The sequence below is a fragment of the Bufo gargarizans genome, chromosome 2 (assembly GCF_014858855.1).
Source record: "Bufo gargarizans isolate SCDJY-AF-19 chromosome 2, ASM1485885v1, whole genome shotgun sequence".
Classification (NCBI taxonomy): Eukaryota; Metazoa; Chordata; class Amphibia; order Anura; family Bufonidae; genus Bufo; species Bufo gargarizans.
Window position 1 is genome coordinate 582147754 of NC_058081.1, and position 19363 is coordinate 582167116.

Genomic DNA, 19363 nt, shown 5'->3' on the forward strand with positions numbered 1-19363 from the left:
TTCTTTGTCAACATAATGTATAAAGGCTTGTTCTTTGCAGGAGTTGTTTTTATTGGTATTACTTTATGGTACATACAATTTGACAAATTTTTAGATTTTTTATTTTTTTTTACAAGGACAGCAATGACATGTTATTGAACATCTGGTTACGGCAGCGCTTTGGTAACCGAGCGGTACAGTTCCAGAGCCTGGTTTTCAGGGCCACAGCCAGTGAAAACCGCTTGATCGGTGAGGGTGCCGGGTCCCATGCCAGTCTCAAATTGATGACCTATTAATCATTCCAAGTCCTGGAAACCCAAATCGCTGACAGAGCTGCACTAGGATAGTTGAAGTCATGCTATTCAAAATTAGTCACAGAGGACATGACACTCTAAAACTTAACATTTAATATTCATTGATAAAAAATAATAATGGAGATAACACAATGGGCCCTTACAAACAAACAGATAATGAGCCAACCGAGTGACAGGGGTCCTGCAAGGGAAGGGAAATATCCTCAAGGAGACCCTCACTACCCCTGATGGTGGGTGTACCCTGTGCTGGAACCTACCCCTGATATCACCATAGTACACCCTATAATGTACCTGGAAACCCCTTTCAGGTATTGAGGATTTTGTTATTTTAGGCTATTCCTTCCATTCGAACTTTTGTTAAAAATAAATGGGATATCCCTTTTCTTATGTATTGGGAATTTATAACACATGGTTTATTATTAAAAAAAATAAAAAAAATAAACTAATGCTTTAGTGGAGCAGCGAAGCCTCAGTCAACGACAACCACGAAATGGAAAGAATCTAGCAATTGTGAAAACACGGCATCAGCTGAAAAAGTGCAACTCAATGTAACAGATCAGCTTACACCCTAACACCTTTCCTACGTAACTAAACCACATCAAAACACTAACTATAGTTTGTAAGGCTGTGGAGATTTCAAAAACTGTAAATGTAGAACCGAAATAGAAGTCAATATGCAACAAATGCGCCGAGGGGATCAAACGTGGTCAGGTGTCTGATATGTTGTGTTCACACCCAATATTGATTTGAGTTAGATTTCCCTTTGCCTTTTATTCATTGTTAAAAGTAGATCATTAACGGGTCAGTAACTTTTCCAAAAACTTTCGATAGGTCATAGACGCATCAAAAGTTTAGATCGGTGGAACTTTAGGCGCTAAGACGCTCACTGAGCCCTAGAACGAGGAGAGTGAAGCGCTTGCGTATCGCCTAAAGTTAGTGACACTTCTTTTTTAAAGCATTCTTAAAGGGATTTTCTGAGACTTTTATACTGATGAACTATCCTCTGGATAGGTCATCAGTATTCAATTGGTGGGGGCAGTAGTGCCAAGGACTTCTCACAGCGTCTCCTAGGCCAGTGACAACATGTTCATCAGTCACGTGGCCTAGGCGCAGCTCAGCCCCTTAGAAGTGAATGGTGCAGAGCAAGATACCAAGAACTGCTGCTATACAATGTACGGCGTTGCGCTTGAGAAGGCTGTGGTGCATAGAGGAGCGCCGATGCCTTCTCAAACAGCTGATTGGCAGGGGACTCTGGTGTCGGACCCCCACCGATCAGATACTGATGACCTATGGGACAATGATGGAGGGCGCAGATACAACAATGTGGAGATAACTTGTGCTGGACAACCCCGAGTCCCAGTCAAAGGACCAGGGACACATGCCCATGGTGCCAACAATGCCACCAGAATGGACTACATAGTCTTTGGAGTTCACACACCTTGTCCTGTGTGTAACAAAAGCCTTCATCACATCACTCATCTATGCTTGAAAAGGCACATCTATGACATATCGGAAGATGGGGCATGTAATAACTTTATGGCACATACTGAATTCCTGGCTCATCTTCCAGGTGAAAAAAAAATAAATACAATTTCTGAACATGAGAAATGAACATACCCGACAGGTAAGGAGATCAGATAATGATAATATGACAGACGGCGGATCACAACAGAGACAGTTTAACAGAATTTTGACATTAGCTTTCATCAGAGAAGGTAAACTTGTTTGAGTCAAAAAAATAATAATAAATAAATCATTATTTCATACAAAAACACCTTTAATAAGTCCCAATCGTTTACAGAACAATTATATATATTTGATACAAGACTGTTTGGACTTAGCAGAGGAAGCTTAAAGGGCATCTGTCAGCAGTTCTGTCCCTATGACACTGGCTGACCTGTGCACATCTGTGTTGGTCCCATGTTCATATGTGTCCGCATTGCTGAGAAAAATTATGTTTTCATATATGCAAATTAGCCTCTAGGAGCAACAGGGGTGTTGCCATTACACCTAGAGGCTCTGCTCTCTGAAACCGCAGCGTCCTCTCCACTGACAGGGTTAGACGTGATGGCGTTTACACTGCCTGGACCCGTCAATTAAAGTGGAGAGGGCACGGCAGAAACCTGCTGGCGCATCCTTTAAAGGGAACCTGTCAGGTTTATCATGGTGTCTGAGCTGCAGGCATCATGTTATAGAGCAGGAGGAGCTGAGCAGATTAATATATTGTTTTATGGGAAAAGATTCAGTATAACTTGTGTATTAATCATTTACACTTCCTGCTCATTCTGGGCTCTGCAGTCCAGGAGGCGGGGCTATCAGTGACTGACAGCCTGCCCTCTATGACTGTGTATACAGAGAGAGCTGTCAATCACTGATAGGACCTCCTCCTGGACTTCAAAGCCCAGAATGAGCAAGAATTTAAATAAGTAAAGTACAAGTTATACAGAATCTTTTCCCATAAAAGGATATATTAATCTGCTCAGCTCCTCCTGCTCTACAACATGCTGCCTGCAAATTGCACTGCATTTTCATGGCAACAAGTTCCCTCCAAGAGCACTTTTCACAGGTTGTTTTGGTCCACATCCGAGCCACATTTTTTGCTGCTTGGATGCGGACCCATTCACTTTAACGGGGCCGCAAAAGATACGGACAGATCGCTTGCTCCGTTCCTTAGCCCCGCAAAACAAATAGAACATGTCCCATTCTTGTCCGTTTTGCCGACAATAGGCATTTTTATTATGTGCACACAGACGGCATCCATGTTTTGTGGATCTGCAATTTCTGGAACGCAAAACACAGCACGGTTGTGTGCACGAGTCCTTACCGTGAAAAAACAAAAACACAGCAGCCCCCCACTGCTTCGATTCCTTTCAGCGGTCTTCCAGTCTCCATCTGTCAATCTCCGAACAGACAAGATCATGTGTGCTGCACAGCCCATGACCGGCCTCCGCGGAGACGTGTCCCCAAACGCCATCTTACTGCCGGGAAGACCTCTAAAGGGAGTCACAACAGAGCAGCCGGGAGGCGCGTATGGTTTGACAGCCGAGTGATTCGTGAGAAAGATGTACAGCCCCACTCCTACTTCGCCACCTGCTGATGGATCTGAAGAGACTGGAGACCACTACCTTCAATGCGTGTAACCACTATACACAACAGATAGATATTTATGTGGTGTAAAAGGAATGTCCACTTTGACAGCTCTTGAAAACCTATCTACCCAAAGTGGTCAGCAGCTTCGGTTCTCTCCCTAATAACTACAGTTATGGAAAACCCATAAGATGATCGGTGTCTTGCCCCAGAACCTGTGCACCAGCATGGACAATAAGGTGGCTTAGGGCCTTGTGGACAGCCTACAAGTGTAAACGACATGTCAGCAAATAACATGCTATTATAGACCTGAAAGTTCACACAATCTGAGACCTAAAGATAAGGGAGACAACAGGAAGGAAGACATGTTTCCATCCACATCAGACTTCCTGTCATGTATCATAGAGCATGGTGGGAGTCCTTGAAATGTCTGAAACCTCAGATCTTTATTCAGCGATCTACATGATTGTATCAAAAAGATGGATCCTTTTCCATTCAGAATGCATTAGGGCAAAACTGATCCGTTTTGGACCTCTTGCGAGAGCCCTGAATGGATCTCACAAACGGAAAGCCAAAACGCCAGTGTGAAAGTAGCCTAAACGTGCATAGGATTTCTACAAATTTCTGTGGTGCGCATTTCTGCACCAAAATCCACAATTTCTAACAGCGGTTTTTGGTGCAGATTAGATGCGTTTTGCCGCGGATCTCATCCTTCCATTAATAAGGATGAAATCTGCAGCTAAAAGCACAAACATAAATTGACATTCTGCAGATCTGGAAATCCACAATGCAGGTCAAAAGCCACAAAGTGTACATGATATTTGTGTCATCTCATACCCTTTGCTGGTACTGTACTATGCTGAGGTTTTTCCGCGAGGAGAAACTGCACATATTCAGGTGGCCGTAGCTTGGCTGCATCATGCATAAGCACAATATGGTTTTTACCATTAATAATGGATCAATTAACAAATAGCCAGGCAAGCTTACTTCCATCAGTCAGAAGTGACCAGTCAGCAAGGATCAGTCTTAAAAGGCAATTTTTTATTATTAATGCATTGTACTTATTTTGAGCTAAAAATCATGTACTTTTTTGCCGCTCTTAGGATTGGGGAATTAGTGGCATCCAGTAGAGCTGCTTGTCCTGGTTTGCGGTGTTCTGATGTATCTTTGGTTGATAATGCAGTAAAGATTCTTGGGAGACGTTCCAAGACGGACCAGCTGGGTAGAGGTCAGTGCATTATTTTACATAGGTGGGAAAGCTCAGAATTCTGCCAAGTAATGATAGCTAAAAGGCAATGTACACCTTTGGGGGCAGTTATTTAATTTATTTTTATTAGTGCGTTGTACTTATTTTGAGTTAAAATATTTTTTTTCAATTGGTCTCTATTAAAAATATGGAACCTTTTTTGTGTACAGAACCGAGACGCTCTAGTAGCAGCCTTTGAATTTTCTGTCTTTTCCGTCAGACCAGGAGCAGACGGACTCCTTATCTTTGCTCTCTGACATTATAGCTCAGTTCTTTTCTTACTGATGTGGCCTAAATACGTGTTTATGACCTCTTAGTAGTTTAGGGATAAGGTTTATTAGATGACCAGCACAAAGTGAAAGTATCAGCTAGGAAAACTGTTAACCCTTTGTGACAGAACTGCTTAATATTTTTAATACAAGGACAACTAAAAATATGATTTTTTTAGCCCAAAAAAGTGCCATCATAAACAAAAATTGCCTCCAAAAAGGTGTGAATAGCCTTTAAAGGGGTTTGCCAAAATGGAGCATTAATGACATTAATGGCTTATTCTAGCGTCATGCTATTTTGGGGCAGGTTCCACCTCCCAGACCCTCTACTATTTCCAGAATGGGGACCCCAAAGTGAACAGAGAGCAGCCTCACATGTGACCACCTCTACGGGAGTTCCGGAAGCGTGGGCTCAGCCATTTCCTGCAGTCCCATAGCGGTTAATGTAGAGGTGGCTGTGCTTGCGCAGTGCGCTCTCCATTCACCACTATGGGAATTCCGAGAACAGGCGAGCACACTTCCTTTGCTATGTTTGGAACTCCCATAGCGATGAATGGAAAGAAAGTTGTACATTTCCTAGCATCATGCCATCCATGTCCCAGATGGCACTACCCCTTCAACCTGGAAATGTTATAACCGATACAGCTAAGATCACGATATAAAAGCCCCCCAAACAGACAGCGGGCATTTCCCTGTATCCATTCTGCAGCCAAGACCAGCTTAGCTCTGCACTTAGATTTCCAAGTTGCTACACGGCTGCCAAATATTTACCCTGGCATGAGTTAACGCGCTTCCAACTATCTGAAGAATATTCAGCCACAGACAGGGATTTTGCACTCACATCTGCAGATTTAACCAACTTTACAGACCACACTTACGCACAATGAAAAGCCCCATGTGTCACAGCTATTCACCAGGCGCGCTCAGAATCCATGAAAACAAACCTAGAAAGCGACAACCTTACTGGGAAAATATAGGAATTCATTCCTTTTAACAAATAGGTTTCGCGGGAAGTAAAGGGCGTTCCCTGCATAATGAACAGTTAGGCCTCTTTCACACGGGCGGCAGTTTTTTTGCCCGGATAAGAGCCGAGTGCGTTGCGGGAAAATGCGCGATTTTTCCGCGCGAGTGCAAAAACATTGTCATGCGTTGCACTCGCGTGAGAAAAATCATGCATGTTTGGTACCCAAACCCGAACTTCTTCACAGAAGTTCGGGCTTGGGATTGATGTTCTGAAGATTGTATTATTTTCCCTTATAACATGGTTATAAGAGAAAATAGCATTCTGAATACAGAATGCATAGTAAAACAGCGCTAGAGGGGTTAAAAAATAATAATAATTTAACTCACCTTAGTCCACTTGATCGCGAAGCCCGGCATCTCCTTGTGTCTCCTCTGCGCTGAACAGGACCTGGGATGAGCTGCTGCATTAAATAGAGGTTAAGGACCTTTGATGACATCACTCCGGTCATCACATGGTACGTCACATGATCTTTTACCATGGTGATTCACCATGGTAAAAGACCATGTGATGACCGGAGTGATGTCATCAAAGGTCCTTAACCTGTATTTAATGCAGCAGCTCACCCCAGGTCCTGTTCAGCAGAGGAGACACAAGGAGATGCCGGGCTTCGCGATCAAGTGGACTAAGGTGAGTTAAATTATTTTACTATTTTTTTTAACCCCTCTAGTGCAGTTTTACTATGCATTCTGTATTCAGAGTGCTATTTTTTTCCCTTATAACCATGTTATAAGGGAAAATAATAATGATTGGGTCTCCATCCCGATCGTCTCCTAGCAACCGTGCGTGAAAATCGCACCGCATCCGTACTTGCTTGCGGATGCTATGCGATTTTCGCGCTTCCCATTCACTTCTATGGGGCCTGCGTCGCGTGAAAAATCGGACAATATAGAGCATGCTGCGATTTTCACTCAACGCACAAGTGATGCGTGAAAATCACCGCTCATGTGCACAGCACCATAGAAATGAATGGGTCAGGATTCAGTGCGGGTGCAATACGTTCACCGCACGCATCGCACCCGCACGGAAAACTCGCCCGTGTGAAAGGGGCCAAAGGGACCTGTCCCCCCCCCCGCCAGTACAAATACGGAAATACCAAATTATAAAAATGTATGAACTGGGATACATGCAATACATTTTGCTCATCTATTTTGGAAGGTGAGGTGTTCATCGAGTTACATAGTTAATACAGTTGAAAAAAAAGACATACGGGACGCGAATCCCAGAAGGAAGCGAGACTCAGATTTATAAATGACATGATATTTAATAGTTTGGACATTACAGATTATATTTAGATTGTTTATTTTTCTCTTTTCATATATATATGACAAATGGGAAAAGAATTTTGTTAATTGTTTATAATTCTAAAACATTATTCAACTGTTTTACATTTTTATAGTCACTTGAACGATACAGTGCAATACTTCTATATGGGGATTTTTACTGAGGTAGGAGGTACTGTAGTAGGGGTGGCGTTACATGGAGTATTTTTTGGAGGAGGTTTTTAGACAGATTTTCAGCCAAAGCCAGAAGTGGATTAGAAGGTATTCGGGAATATAAAGGAAGAACTTAGGCTTCTTTCATATCTGCGTTTTTGCTGAATCCGGCAGGGTTCAGCAAAAATGCTTCCGTCATAATAATACAACTGTCTGCATCTGTTATAAATGGATTCGGTTGTATTATCTCTAAAATATCCATCTCTAAAACCATTGTAAGTCAATGGGGGACGGATCTGTTTTCTTTTGTGTCAGAGACTTACATTGTGAATCATGCTGGATCTTTCTTGCTCCGCATCCCAGGACGCACTAAAAAAACGCTGCTTGCTGCACTTGTGTGTGCACCAGAACGCTGACCACAGCATCTGAGGGGTCGCATTATCGCTGATCACAGACATTAGCCCCAGGAGTCTCTCTGTGGGCGTCTCCTTCTCCCAGGCTGTAGCGCTGTCCAAACGCAGCGCAGAGCGTCACAGCCAGGGAGGCGTTTTCTCACTCAGCGCTGCGATTGGACAGCGCTACAGGGGCGCAGGAGCGCTATTTAAAAAAAAAAAAAAAACAGGCAGGGTGGCAGCACAGCGGGAGGGGGTACTCCGCAGGTACAGATATTTATTTCACTTACTACAAACCCATGAAAGGTCTTCTTTAAGGCCTCATGTCACTTGAATGGGTCCGTCCGCAATCCAGAAAGTGCAGCGCGGAGCGGAGGCATGGAACCCCGCGGAAGCACTACGGAGTGCTTCCGTGGGGTTTCTCTTCATGCCTTCGCGCCGCAAAAATAAATAAATAAATCAAACCATTTTAAATAGAACTTGTTCTACTTTTTTGCGGTGTGGACGGATTACGGACCCATTCAAGTTAAATGGGCCTGGATCCGTCTGCGGAAACCGCACGGATGTTACCCATGCATTAGGGGCCGCAAATTTCAGCCTCCAGTGTACATAACAGCCGAGCAACTGCCGCGTGGGTGAGCCCTAGAACAGCAGAAGACTGGTGGCTATGGCCGTGTGCAGAACATATCCCTTAGCTGACAAAAGGAAATGTAGTGCGCAGGAGCCAGAAACGCAACCAGCGTGAGATTTGGTGCCACATCACTGCGACGTCAGGGAAGAGGGAATGAAGCCTTGGGAGGTTAGTGGAGGAGCAGATATCAGAGAAAGGTGGTAACTGTCACGTACGGGAACCGCCCTGTCACGTGTGCGACTGCCTAGAATCGATCTATTTTCTCTCGTGCCCCTACACACAGGCCTCAGATCGAGCCTCGATCACACCCTGACACAGCCTCTCATGCACCCAAACAAGCTGCCACCATCTATGACATTTAAAGGGGTTGTCTGGGTTCAGAGCTGACCCCAGACATACCCATATGTTAACCCAGGCAGCCCCCCTGATGTTAGCATCGGAGCATCTCATGCTCCAGTGCACTCCCTTGCCCTGCGCTAGATCACGCAGGGCACGGGCTCTTTTATTTACAATAACACACTGCCGGGCGGAATCTTCCACCCGGCAGTGTGTTTGGTGACGTCACCGGCTCTGATGGGCGCGCTTTAGTGCTGCCCTAGCCGTTTTACTGGCTAGGGCAGCACTAAAACCCACCCATCAGTGCCAGTGACGTCACTGGGCTTCCTGGCAGCTCCATGGAGAGCCCGGTTCGTCACCGGAACTCCTGAAAATGCCTTTGCCCTGCACGATTTAGCGCAGTGCGGAGGAGAGCATCAGAGCATGAACTGCTCCAATGCTCAAGTCAGGGGAGCTGCCGGGGTGAAAATGGAGGTTAAATTAACTCGCCTCATCCACTTGATCGCGCAGCCAGCATAGTCTTCTTTCTTCTTCTCTCAGGACCTTTGATGATGTCACTACATTCATCACATAGTCCGTCACAAGATTCATCGCCATGGTGATGGATCATGTGACGGACCATGTGATGAGAGTAGTGACATCAAAGGTCCTATTCCTCACAGAACAAGATAGAAGAGATGCCGGCTGCGCGAACAAGTGGATTAAGGTGAGTTAAATTATTAATTATTATTATATTTTTTTAACCCCTCCAGCTGTATTGTACTATGCATTCTGTATTCAGAATGCTATTATTTTCCCTTATAACCATGTTATAAGGGGAAATAATACAATCTACACAACCTTGAACCCAAACCTGAACTTCTATGAAGAAGTACGGGTCTGGGTACCACTGCTTCAGCGACCAACACTTTAAGATGGACTAGCCATCCAGATGTAAGATCCGCTTCCTGCCACTGGAAACTGCAGAAAGTCAATAAAAATGGTATTGCACGACAATTGCAAAGTGAACTTAGTGAGACTGAGGGACGACTACCACCATCATTTCTACTGCTTATGCACAGCTATTGGGAGAAGCCTACTCTGCAACTCCAGAACTGTGCCTACTACCTATTGGATCTATATGAACTACTACTCCCATCATCTATTCAGTCAAGAGAGACTTTATTGCAACCGAATGGGCATGGTCATTGACACCATTAGTCTTCTGCTTGCCCTGCACCCCATCACCACACATTTAACATCAAGGGCACCCCAGCCACCATCAAGCAGGAATCCAAATACCAAGGTGTGCCCTGAGGGAAAAAGGGTGCGCCCTCCTTTCACTGCATGCATGACCCAGAGAGAGGCAGAAGAAGAGGGGTTAACCACTGTGAAGGACTACAACCACAGCCAGACATGGACCTCCACCCATGTCAGTGGGTGCCCATACTGTGCAGAATGCTCCACTCCCAACTTTATTAAAGGACAACGGGCAATTTCAAATGTGGTTGATTAAAGTAGAAAGTGCTGCTGCAGGGCGGCGCATGCGGTATAATGCCGCCTGTCTACAGACCTCCGTACAGGCATACGCGCTTCATGCCCAGACTCCAAAGACATTCAAGAAAGAGGTTTACGCTGAATTCTGGACAAGTTCCAGCATCATAAAGGGGAGCTGTCATTTCACAAAAACGTATGACGTGTAGGAAGTCTTGACAGGTGGGGTCCAGATGTCAAGACCCCCAGTGACCGCTGGAACAGAGGCTGTGCTTTGGCTCTTACCGTCCTCCTCCACCTCTCCTGCCAACGGCAGCGATGTACGGGCCATAGAGGGGTTTTGGAGACCCTTGATGTAGTGAGTCCATGTAAAGAATCAGAGCGGAATCAAAAGTTCTCATCAGTTAGAGGGTCAGTCTAAGTTCAGCAAATGGCGTTTATCATGTAGAGAAAGTTATTACAAGGCACTTACTAATGTACTGTGATTCTCCATATTGCTTCCATTCCTCCATCACATTATACACTAATTGTATCCAGGGATTATGACCACTGCTGCAGTGTAGATACAAGGTGGCCAGGACAGGAGCTGCTGCGCATGCGTATCTATATACACTCCTGCGGTCCCAGCCACCAGAGAGGCCAGCTCTTTTTCCTATAGTGTGCAAGCACAGACCACCGCTGCTAGATTACAGGGTGGCCGTTACCATGGAAACGAGCAGTGTATAATATGATGGAAAAATGGACCCAGCCACAAAGGAAGCAATATGGACAATCACAATACATTAGTAAGTGCCTTGTAATAACTTTCTCTACATGATAAATGTTATTTGCTGAAGTGAGACAAACCCTTTAAATCTGGAAAGCAGAGAATTCAAATCTAAAAGAAGCCGAGTCCTACTCCATGAAGAAATGGGGAGTAAGAGGAGACAAAAGAGAAGATTGAGGAGTCGTAGAAAACCGTCAAGACTTATCACAAGACGGGGAAAGAAAGAAGAGCGGGGGCGAAACGGGGGTCACGGAAGAGATGATCCGGCGGAGATGAGGCACAATGGGGGGGGGGGGGTAAAACAAGTCAAATGGGGCAACGAAAACCAATGGAAGAGCCCAGAAAGTGGGTGGCATAGGGGAAAAAAAGTCAAGAAAGTCTTGGAGGAGCAGAGGCAACTACAGACTCAAAGATCCGGATAAACGAGCGCTCCAGAGGATTTACGACTAGAAAGGTTATTACAGAACAGGAACGAGCCTCGGGTACCCATGCCACTCACATTGCCCCCATATAACGGTAGGGTCATGGTGGATGGAGGTACAGACATGTCAATGGGAAATCCCAAATTTACAACGTCAGGTTCAGGGAGACAAATGACCGGTGGTGACAGATGTCACTCAATCTGTCAAGAAATAGGGTGACCACCTATACAATGTATGTACCAGTGCGATGCCCCATCCACTCCATCCAGGGCAGGGTCCAGAAGGAGATGATGGAGCTCTGTGGGCACTGATGAGCTGCCGGCAGCTCTGCCTATACCCTGCACACTACATGCTCCGGCTCACTCCATGCACGGGGCTCACCTGCGGGACGTCATGGCAGCTGCCTGCCCGGCCTGTCCAGGAAGTGGGTCCTTGTCTCCGAGCCCTTCTCCGGCAGCTCCACGCTGATGTCCTCCCGGCCGCACGGCTCTGACTACTGGGCTCTCCGCCCGCCTGGCTCGGCAATTTCATACAGATCCGGTCACCCCCAGCCTGCTCCTGTAACTCCGTGCGTCCATAGCCCCTCCCACAGACACACACCCCACGACCGCAGAGCACCTCTCTACCCCGCCCATTCATAGAATATTTAAGGAGGACACGCCCACACACTGACCCGAAACCTCCTACCAATCACGCGGCGTGGTGGGCTGTCCCGCCGAATTAATACTCCGCCTAAAGCCTGCTTGAATGACGTACGCCAGATCTGGGGGCAGGGCTTTCCCACGTGGGCGTGGTCGGCGTCAGTAGGGCGGGGCGGTGACTCGGGCGTTCTCCTTTTGCTCACCTGGGTTTGCGGACGTCCTGACGATCTTGCAGAATTTCATAATCTCCGCAGTTGTGCGATTATTTGGTCACCGCTGGGTCTTAGTCACACTTCCGGGGCTGTGCGGTTTCTCTCACATTCTGTGCTGGGAGCAGCCTGTGAACTGAGCTCATGGCCAACATCTGTGCAATTTCTTGGAGCCAATCTTTTCTTTGATCAGTGGGTCTATTGTAATGACACGGGGCTCACAGTTGCAGTTGAGTTCTGAGGAAAGTCACTATTTCAGGACTGTGTTGGTGAAGAATTGGGAATTTACTTTGAACGCTCTCATTCATAGTTTACCTGCAGCACAGTCCTATTGAATGGTCCTGAGCTGCAATACCAAGCCCAGCCACAATCCGATGTATGGCGCTATGCTCTGGAGGTTGCATTGCTCACCACAGTGCTAACCCTTCTCAGGGCCGTCTATAATATTGATTGGACCCTGGGCAAGAGTTTACTTGTGTAGTGTCCCATTACATAAAGGTGGGCACTACTCAAGGGTCAATTGGGTTATGTTGTTCCCCACCTCTTGTGGAACATGGTCATGGTATTTTGTATTGCATTATAATGTATATTGTCATGTTATCTCCTGTGTACCAGGCCTGCTAGGGGTGTAGTTTCTCCTCCTAAGCTGTAGAGGGAGCTTGGGAACCCCCTAGTATATATAGACAGGACCAGTCCAGGAGAGGTGGTGTGTGGTTAGAAGCCAGTGTCCACTTTAGCCAGGCAGTAGCTGAAGTGCAGCTTCTAACATGCAGCTAGATAGCCCAGGTTCCTAGCCTGCTTCCAGGAGAAGAAGTTTCCTCCTGAAGTTATCCTGCATCTTGCAAAGTACAGAGCAGTGCCAATCTTATCCAGCCAAGTAGAAAGCTGAGGGGCAGAAGTTTATTGTCAGCAAGAGGATTTATACCAGAGGAAGGTTTCCCTACCCAGGGATAAAGCCAGCTATTAGGCATACGGGCCTTGGAGAAAGCCAGACAGGATTCTGCAGAAAGTACAGCCTGATCTGTGAGTTTATTCCCTCTGAGTTATCTTGCTAGGATTCTACCTGCCATTGATGAAGCCTGTCTGTTATCAATATCCTTCATATGGAACTGTCTGAAGCTTGTACATAGTTGAACTGTTCAGTAAAGAGGAATTCTAGTTCACTACAATTGTGTGTACCTCCATTATTCCTCCTAACAATCGGTGTGCCACCGTTACCGGCACTGGCGTCACGAACTGTAAGGGATCTTGCCGCAGGCACGCTAAACCTACAACACCCAGGGTACCTCACCTATCACCCGGCCTGGTGCCTATATCCAGAGAGTGCCCCAGAGGATCTACGTGCCAGCCTCTTCATCACTGCTGTACGCCTGCCCAGGGTAAACTACAAACTGTGAGTACTAAGAGCAACTCTCGGTCCGTTAACTGACCCCCGTGACCTCACATTCGCTCACCCTAAAGGACTGGCGTACTGCATATTTTAGCGTCACGAACAGGATAAGAATATTTCTACGCCATAGTGGAATCTGAACTGTGTGCCATAATTGCCTACCAAGTGATAAATGTCCTATATGTTTATTTGAAAATGTTGGGGCCAAAGAACTGTGGAAAATTGTGGTGTGAAACTGTACATTGTGGACTGTTTGCCGAGCCACCGTTTGCTGTCAGTGAATTGACAGCATTATGCTGCAAGATGGCCGCCTAAGCTGACTGGAATTATTGCTGCGCCATCGCTGTATTTTGTTGGCGGGAGAAATTTGGCGCCTTCTACTAAGAGAGCGGGAAGGACTGTATTTTCGCGCCACCGCCTCTGCATTTAATTTGCATATATGCCAAGATGGACTCCGCCTCTCTAATGTTGGAGTACCTAGGGGGCGGCCTCCTGGAGCAGAGATCCTGTGCGAAGTCCTGCGTGCCGCCCTGCTGTGTGCAGTAGAGGGATCAGGCATGTCGCAGAGTGGAGATTCTCCTGCCGGAATGGCATTACCTGCGGACAAGACCCCGGAGCCTGAGATGGTCGGAGAGGGAGAAGAGCCACCCGCCTATACTCCGGGACCGGAGAGGCCACATTGCTCCCCACCGCGGTCGCAGCCCAAGCCGTGCCCTGACTCGCGTGGAGGATTTATTAGGCCTTCTGTGCAATGGCCTCTGCTGATGGCCGAGATACGTGCCGCCGCAATTCGCAAAACTACAGCCAAGAAGATTTATTTCGAGGAGACTGTATTCGAGCACCATGCAAATACCCAGCGCCGTCTGGAGAGAAGGATGGGAGTGGTTGTGACTTTTGATAAAGGCCAAGGTTTTGGTTTTATAAAGGACTTCTCTACCGGCCGAGACCTTTATGTCAATCGGAGGTCCGTGAAACGCAGCTACTTGCCCGAATATCTGCACAACCTCCGAAAAGAAGTCGAGTTTACCCCCGCTGAGGGCCTGAGGGGTCCTTATGCAACGGCAGTGACCTGTCCCAAGTTGGAATCGGAGGACTGGGAAGAGACTGATGAGCCCACCGGTCCAGAATGTGAGCCAGAGATTTCCAGCGGAGCCTGCTCGCAATACCTACCAAGAGAGGGGTTCGTTCACAGGCCCCAACATCTTCTGGCAGCCTACGGTGTTGTAGAAACGGGTGAGTCCCTATCCCTCACCTGAATTACCTCGCAGGGAAAAGACGCAAGTGGAAATAGAGGATATGCACAAGTTCTATGAAGCCCTTGACGTCCTGCGCCGAGAGAAAAATCGTCACTCATCACCTGTACCTGCTGCAACAGCACTGGATCCCTGCACCGGAGCATCACACGAGACTCTGGAAGAACAGATCGCCAGGCTAGAAGTTCACCTTGATTGCCTGCGTCAAATTGCTGCGTCCAGAGTGGCACCAATACCACCTGACAATAGCGATTCGTCCATGAACTCTGTTGTCCCCGGGCCTACAGTGAAAGATCCCGTCGCCACCAGTTCGGCAACAACCATGACTGTGCTAGCAGAAAAACTCTGTTATGTCAGGAGTCGGGTCCGTCGTACGGGACGGACGACACCCAGACTGTGGAGCCTCCTGTATCAATAACCCCCCCAGACTTGCGGAGCCTGTACAGTGGACAGGCCCATTTGCATTGCAGCTTCCAGATAATACTATCAATCCACGTCCCAGGCCAAGACTCAGAGCGGAACCAGGCTGCACCACTTCTGATGATCAGGACGAATTTGACACATACTTGTGAGTAGGCCTACTAGGCCATGATTGCTGAGAGACGCTTACAGTGAATCTAATTGTTTCAGGACAGGAGTCCTATGTTTTTGGCATAATGAGCTGCTGCTCTTCTGCCATGCCGTTTTCTAGGACTTCCTGCCTGCTTTAAGTGCCATTCCAAGTTGTGCCTGCTGTTTTGCACCTTTACCCTTTTAACCCCCTTTTCAGGTTGAGTAGGGGATATTACAGCACCACTTTATTCTGCCAGGACTTGCCAGGGGAAAGTATCCCTGAGATGTAGAGTTCTGTGCTGTGACTTTTATATGCAATATTAATTCAAGAACTGTGCCCAGAGATGACCACAACGCATGTTGGCCTCTGAGATGCTGTTTTATAGGACTATTGTATTTTATTATTATGGACTATCCTGGTTATTCCTGATACGCTGTACCAGGTCAGCGCCCCTGTTCCATGTACCCACTTGTGAAGAGAACGATGGCCCTTTTCACCGCACTTGTCCTTTGCCAGCGGAGCTGCCTGATAATTTCATTGCAAATGTAATGATTGTTGTATATGCCTGCTTTGCATTTTTGTCTTTCATGTCACAGTTTTCCAGCTGGGCAGGCCCCCTGTGTTGTGCCGAGGACGGGCAACCTCATATGTAGTGTCCCACTACGTAAAGGTTGGCACTACTCAAGGGTCAATTGGGTTATGTTGTTCCCCACCTCTTGTGGAACATGGTCTTGGTATTTTGTATTGCATTATAATGTATATTGTCATGTTATCTCCTGTGTACCAGGCCTGCTAGGGGTGTAGTTTTTCCTCCTAAGCTGTAGAGGGAGCTAGGGAACCCCCTAGTATATATAGACAGGACCAGTCCAGGAGAGGTGGTGTGTGGTTAGAAGCTAGTGTCCACTTTAGCCAGGTAGTAGCTGAAGTGCAGCTTCTAACATGCAGCTAGATAGCCCAGATTCCTAGCCTGCTTCCAGGAGAAGTTTCCTCCTGAAGTTATCCTGCATCTTGCAAAGTACAGAGCAAATGGTTTAGTGGGTAGACAGGTATTAAATAGTTTGGGGTGGAAAGAAGTATTGGAATACGTATGGGTGGAAATTAAAAAAATATTAGAGATTAAAGGGTTTTTGTATTATACACCTATTTGGAAAAATACCTATTTTAAGGAACTGCAAGGGATTAAGGCGTATATAGATTGGGGAAAAAATGGGGTGAAATACTTAAACCAGATATTTGAACAGGGTAAATTAAAAGACTTCAATGCAATGGTTAGAGAGTTTGCTATACCGCAAAAGGACATATATAAATATTTCCAGCTTAAGAATGCATTGCGTACAGTTAGGCAAAAGGATAAATATAAGTTGGAAACATCTGATACATTGCATAATTTCACTAATGTGGGTGAAAGAGGAGGAACAACGGCTAAAAGATATAGGATATTGATGAAAGGAAAAAAGAAACGGGTTATAATACCTGCTAGAAAAAAATGGGAAAATGAACTCCAATTTTTTACGGAAGAAAAATGGAACGATGCCTTAAAAAGCTACGCGGGAGTCTCTAATAGGGGCTCACATAAGATCTCACAATTTTTCGTAGTTCATAGGCTGCATCGATCACCACGGATATTGAAAAGAATGGGTGTTAGAGTTTCGGATAATTGCACAAAATGCGGGGGAGAGAATGCTGACTTAATACATTGTTTCTGGAGATGCCCAAGACTGTTCAGGTATTGGACAGAAATAACAGATACTGTATATTTAATTTTGAAGGTTCAAATATCAGAAGATCCCATGACTTGTATCTTGGGGGCAACCGAACATCTGAGGCTAAATAGAGATATACGAATGGTCTTGAGTAAGGTACTATTTCAAGGTAGACCCCTTATACTTAAGAAAATGGGTAGGGGCGGACCCTCCAACAGTGGAACAGTGGAGAAAAGCAGTGGACAATCTGATTAAAGAAGAACGAACGATGGAGGGCCACAGTAGAAAAAAAAAAAGTGTTGACGAAATATGGAAGAACTGGTTACTTTAGGGCTGGATAGATAAAAAAAAAAATTTATTACGCGTCTCCCTCCCCATAAGGGTGGTAGGTGGGTGGGTAAATGGGGAATGAAGATATTTGTTTATGTATAGGAAAAACTGGTATGTTTTGGATATACTAAAAGTGTAATTTTTTTAATGTCGAAATTTTTTCTATTTTGTTCAGATGATGGAAATAAAGATATATAAGTACAGAGCAGTGCTAATCTTATCCAGCAGAAAGCTGAAGGGCAGAAGTTTATCGACAGCAGGAGGATTTATACCAGAAGAAGGTTTCCCTACCCAGGGATAAAGCCAGCTATTAGGCATACGGGCCTTGGAGAAAGCCAGACAGGATTCTGCAGAAAGTACAGCCTGATCTGTGAGTTTATTCCCTCTGAGTTATCTTGCTAGGATTCTACCTGCCATTGATTTGAAGCCTGCCTGTTAGTAATATCCTTCATATGGAACTGTCGGAAGCTTGTGTATAGTTTAACTGTTCAGTAAAGAAGAATTCTAGTTTACTACAGTCGTCTGTACTTCCATTATTCCTCCTAACAATCGGTGTGCCACCGTTGCCAGCACTGGTGTCGCGAACTGTAAGGGATCTTGCCACAGGCACGCTAAACCTACAACACTGTTCCATCTCTGTCACAAAGAACGCTTGATGCTAGTTGTACCTTGCAGGAGGAAGTTTATGACAGTCAAATGCAGGCATATCCCTTTGTCTCCTGTAATGCTGGCCCACACATAGGGTATAGTCTTTACTGGCAGAAGCAGGTGCCGCTCCGCTCAGCTAATCCTGTCATAGTACATGGGTACAGGGTACTGATGTGCTATGCCAGGAGTTAGTAAACGTCCGGGGGCACCGTTGCCTTCTCATACAGCTGATCAGCGGGGGTCCCTGGTGTCGGAGGATAAGTCGTCAGTAAAAAAAAAACGGAAAACGCCTTTAAGGATTAGTGAGCTTGTTGCTGTTGTTGTTAGCTAAAGGTTCTTTTTTAAGGATTGGTCACTTTCTTGGTTCGCCTTTATGTCCAGTGTTTGCGGTTAAAGAAAATGTGCCGCAGAAAATAACCTATTGTTTAACCCCTTAGGGACGCATAACGTACCGGTACGGCATGTTTCTCGAGTCCTTAAGGACCCATGACGTACCGGTACTTCATGGCTTTAAATCGCGATTCCGGCGCCGCGGGGGTCAATCGGAACAGGATGCCGGCTGAAATCATTCAGCCGGCATCCTGTAACAATGCAGGGGGGGGGGTGTCATTTGATCCCCCCCCCCCCCCCCGTATCGGCGATTGCAGAAAACCAGACCTGCGGTTTTCTGCGTTTCTGGTCCATTCCGGTCTCCGTGACCCGATGAACCAGAAAAAGATTACACACCACCAATCACAGTCCATGCATTTGGAGAGGCGGTGCTGGCCCTGGTGCTGAATGCCGCTGTCCAGGGTGCTGATTGGTGCAGGGGAGAGAGGCGCGAGATTCAAACTTCCTGCTCTCCTCTCTCCCCTCCTCTTTCTGTTCTGCACGAACACCCTGCAGCACCGTTCAGCACCAGCTCCTGCGTCCCCCCCTAATCGCCATCCATCACCCTCCTGCACCCATCGCCACCCAGGTAGGTTAGGTTCAGTGAGGGAGAGGCACCTTTAGGCAGGGAAAGAAGGGAAAAGTTAGGAAGAAAAAAAAAAAAAAGAACTTTTATCTAAACTTTCTTGTTCCATCTTTCAGACCCTCCCCCCCCCGAGGTGATCCTGCCTATGACCGTCTGTATAAGATCGGCCGGTCATCGATCACTTCGGGGCCAAATTTGAACAGGCCTACGTACCTGGAAGGGAGGTCGCGGTTGATTAGTCTCTCGTTGCGTTCAAGGGGAGACTCAGATTCCGCCAATACATTCCCACAAAGCGGACGAGGTATGGCG

At 46.4% G+C, this 19363-nt stretch overlaps 1 protein-coding gene across 1 annotated transcript in view; it reads right to left on the reverse strand.

Annotated features, from left to right (window-relative positions):
• The window catches only part of LOC122928690 (tyrosine-protein phosphatase non-receptor type 11-like), a 136249-nt gene extending 124297 nt beyond the window's left edge, over positions 1-11952 (reverse strand). Inside the window, exon 1 of the mRNA XM_044281801.1 lies at positions 11754-11952. Within this exon, the coding sequence (XP_044137736.1) occupies positions 11754-11767 (14 nt within the window). The 5' untranslated portion in view covers positions 11768-11952. The remainder of the gene's footprint in view (positions 1-11753) is intronic.
• Positions 11953-19363: the final 7411 nt, after the last annotated feature.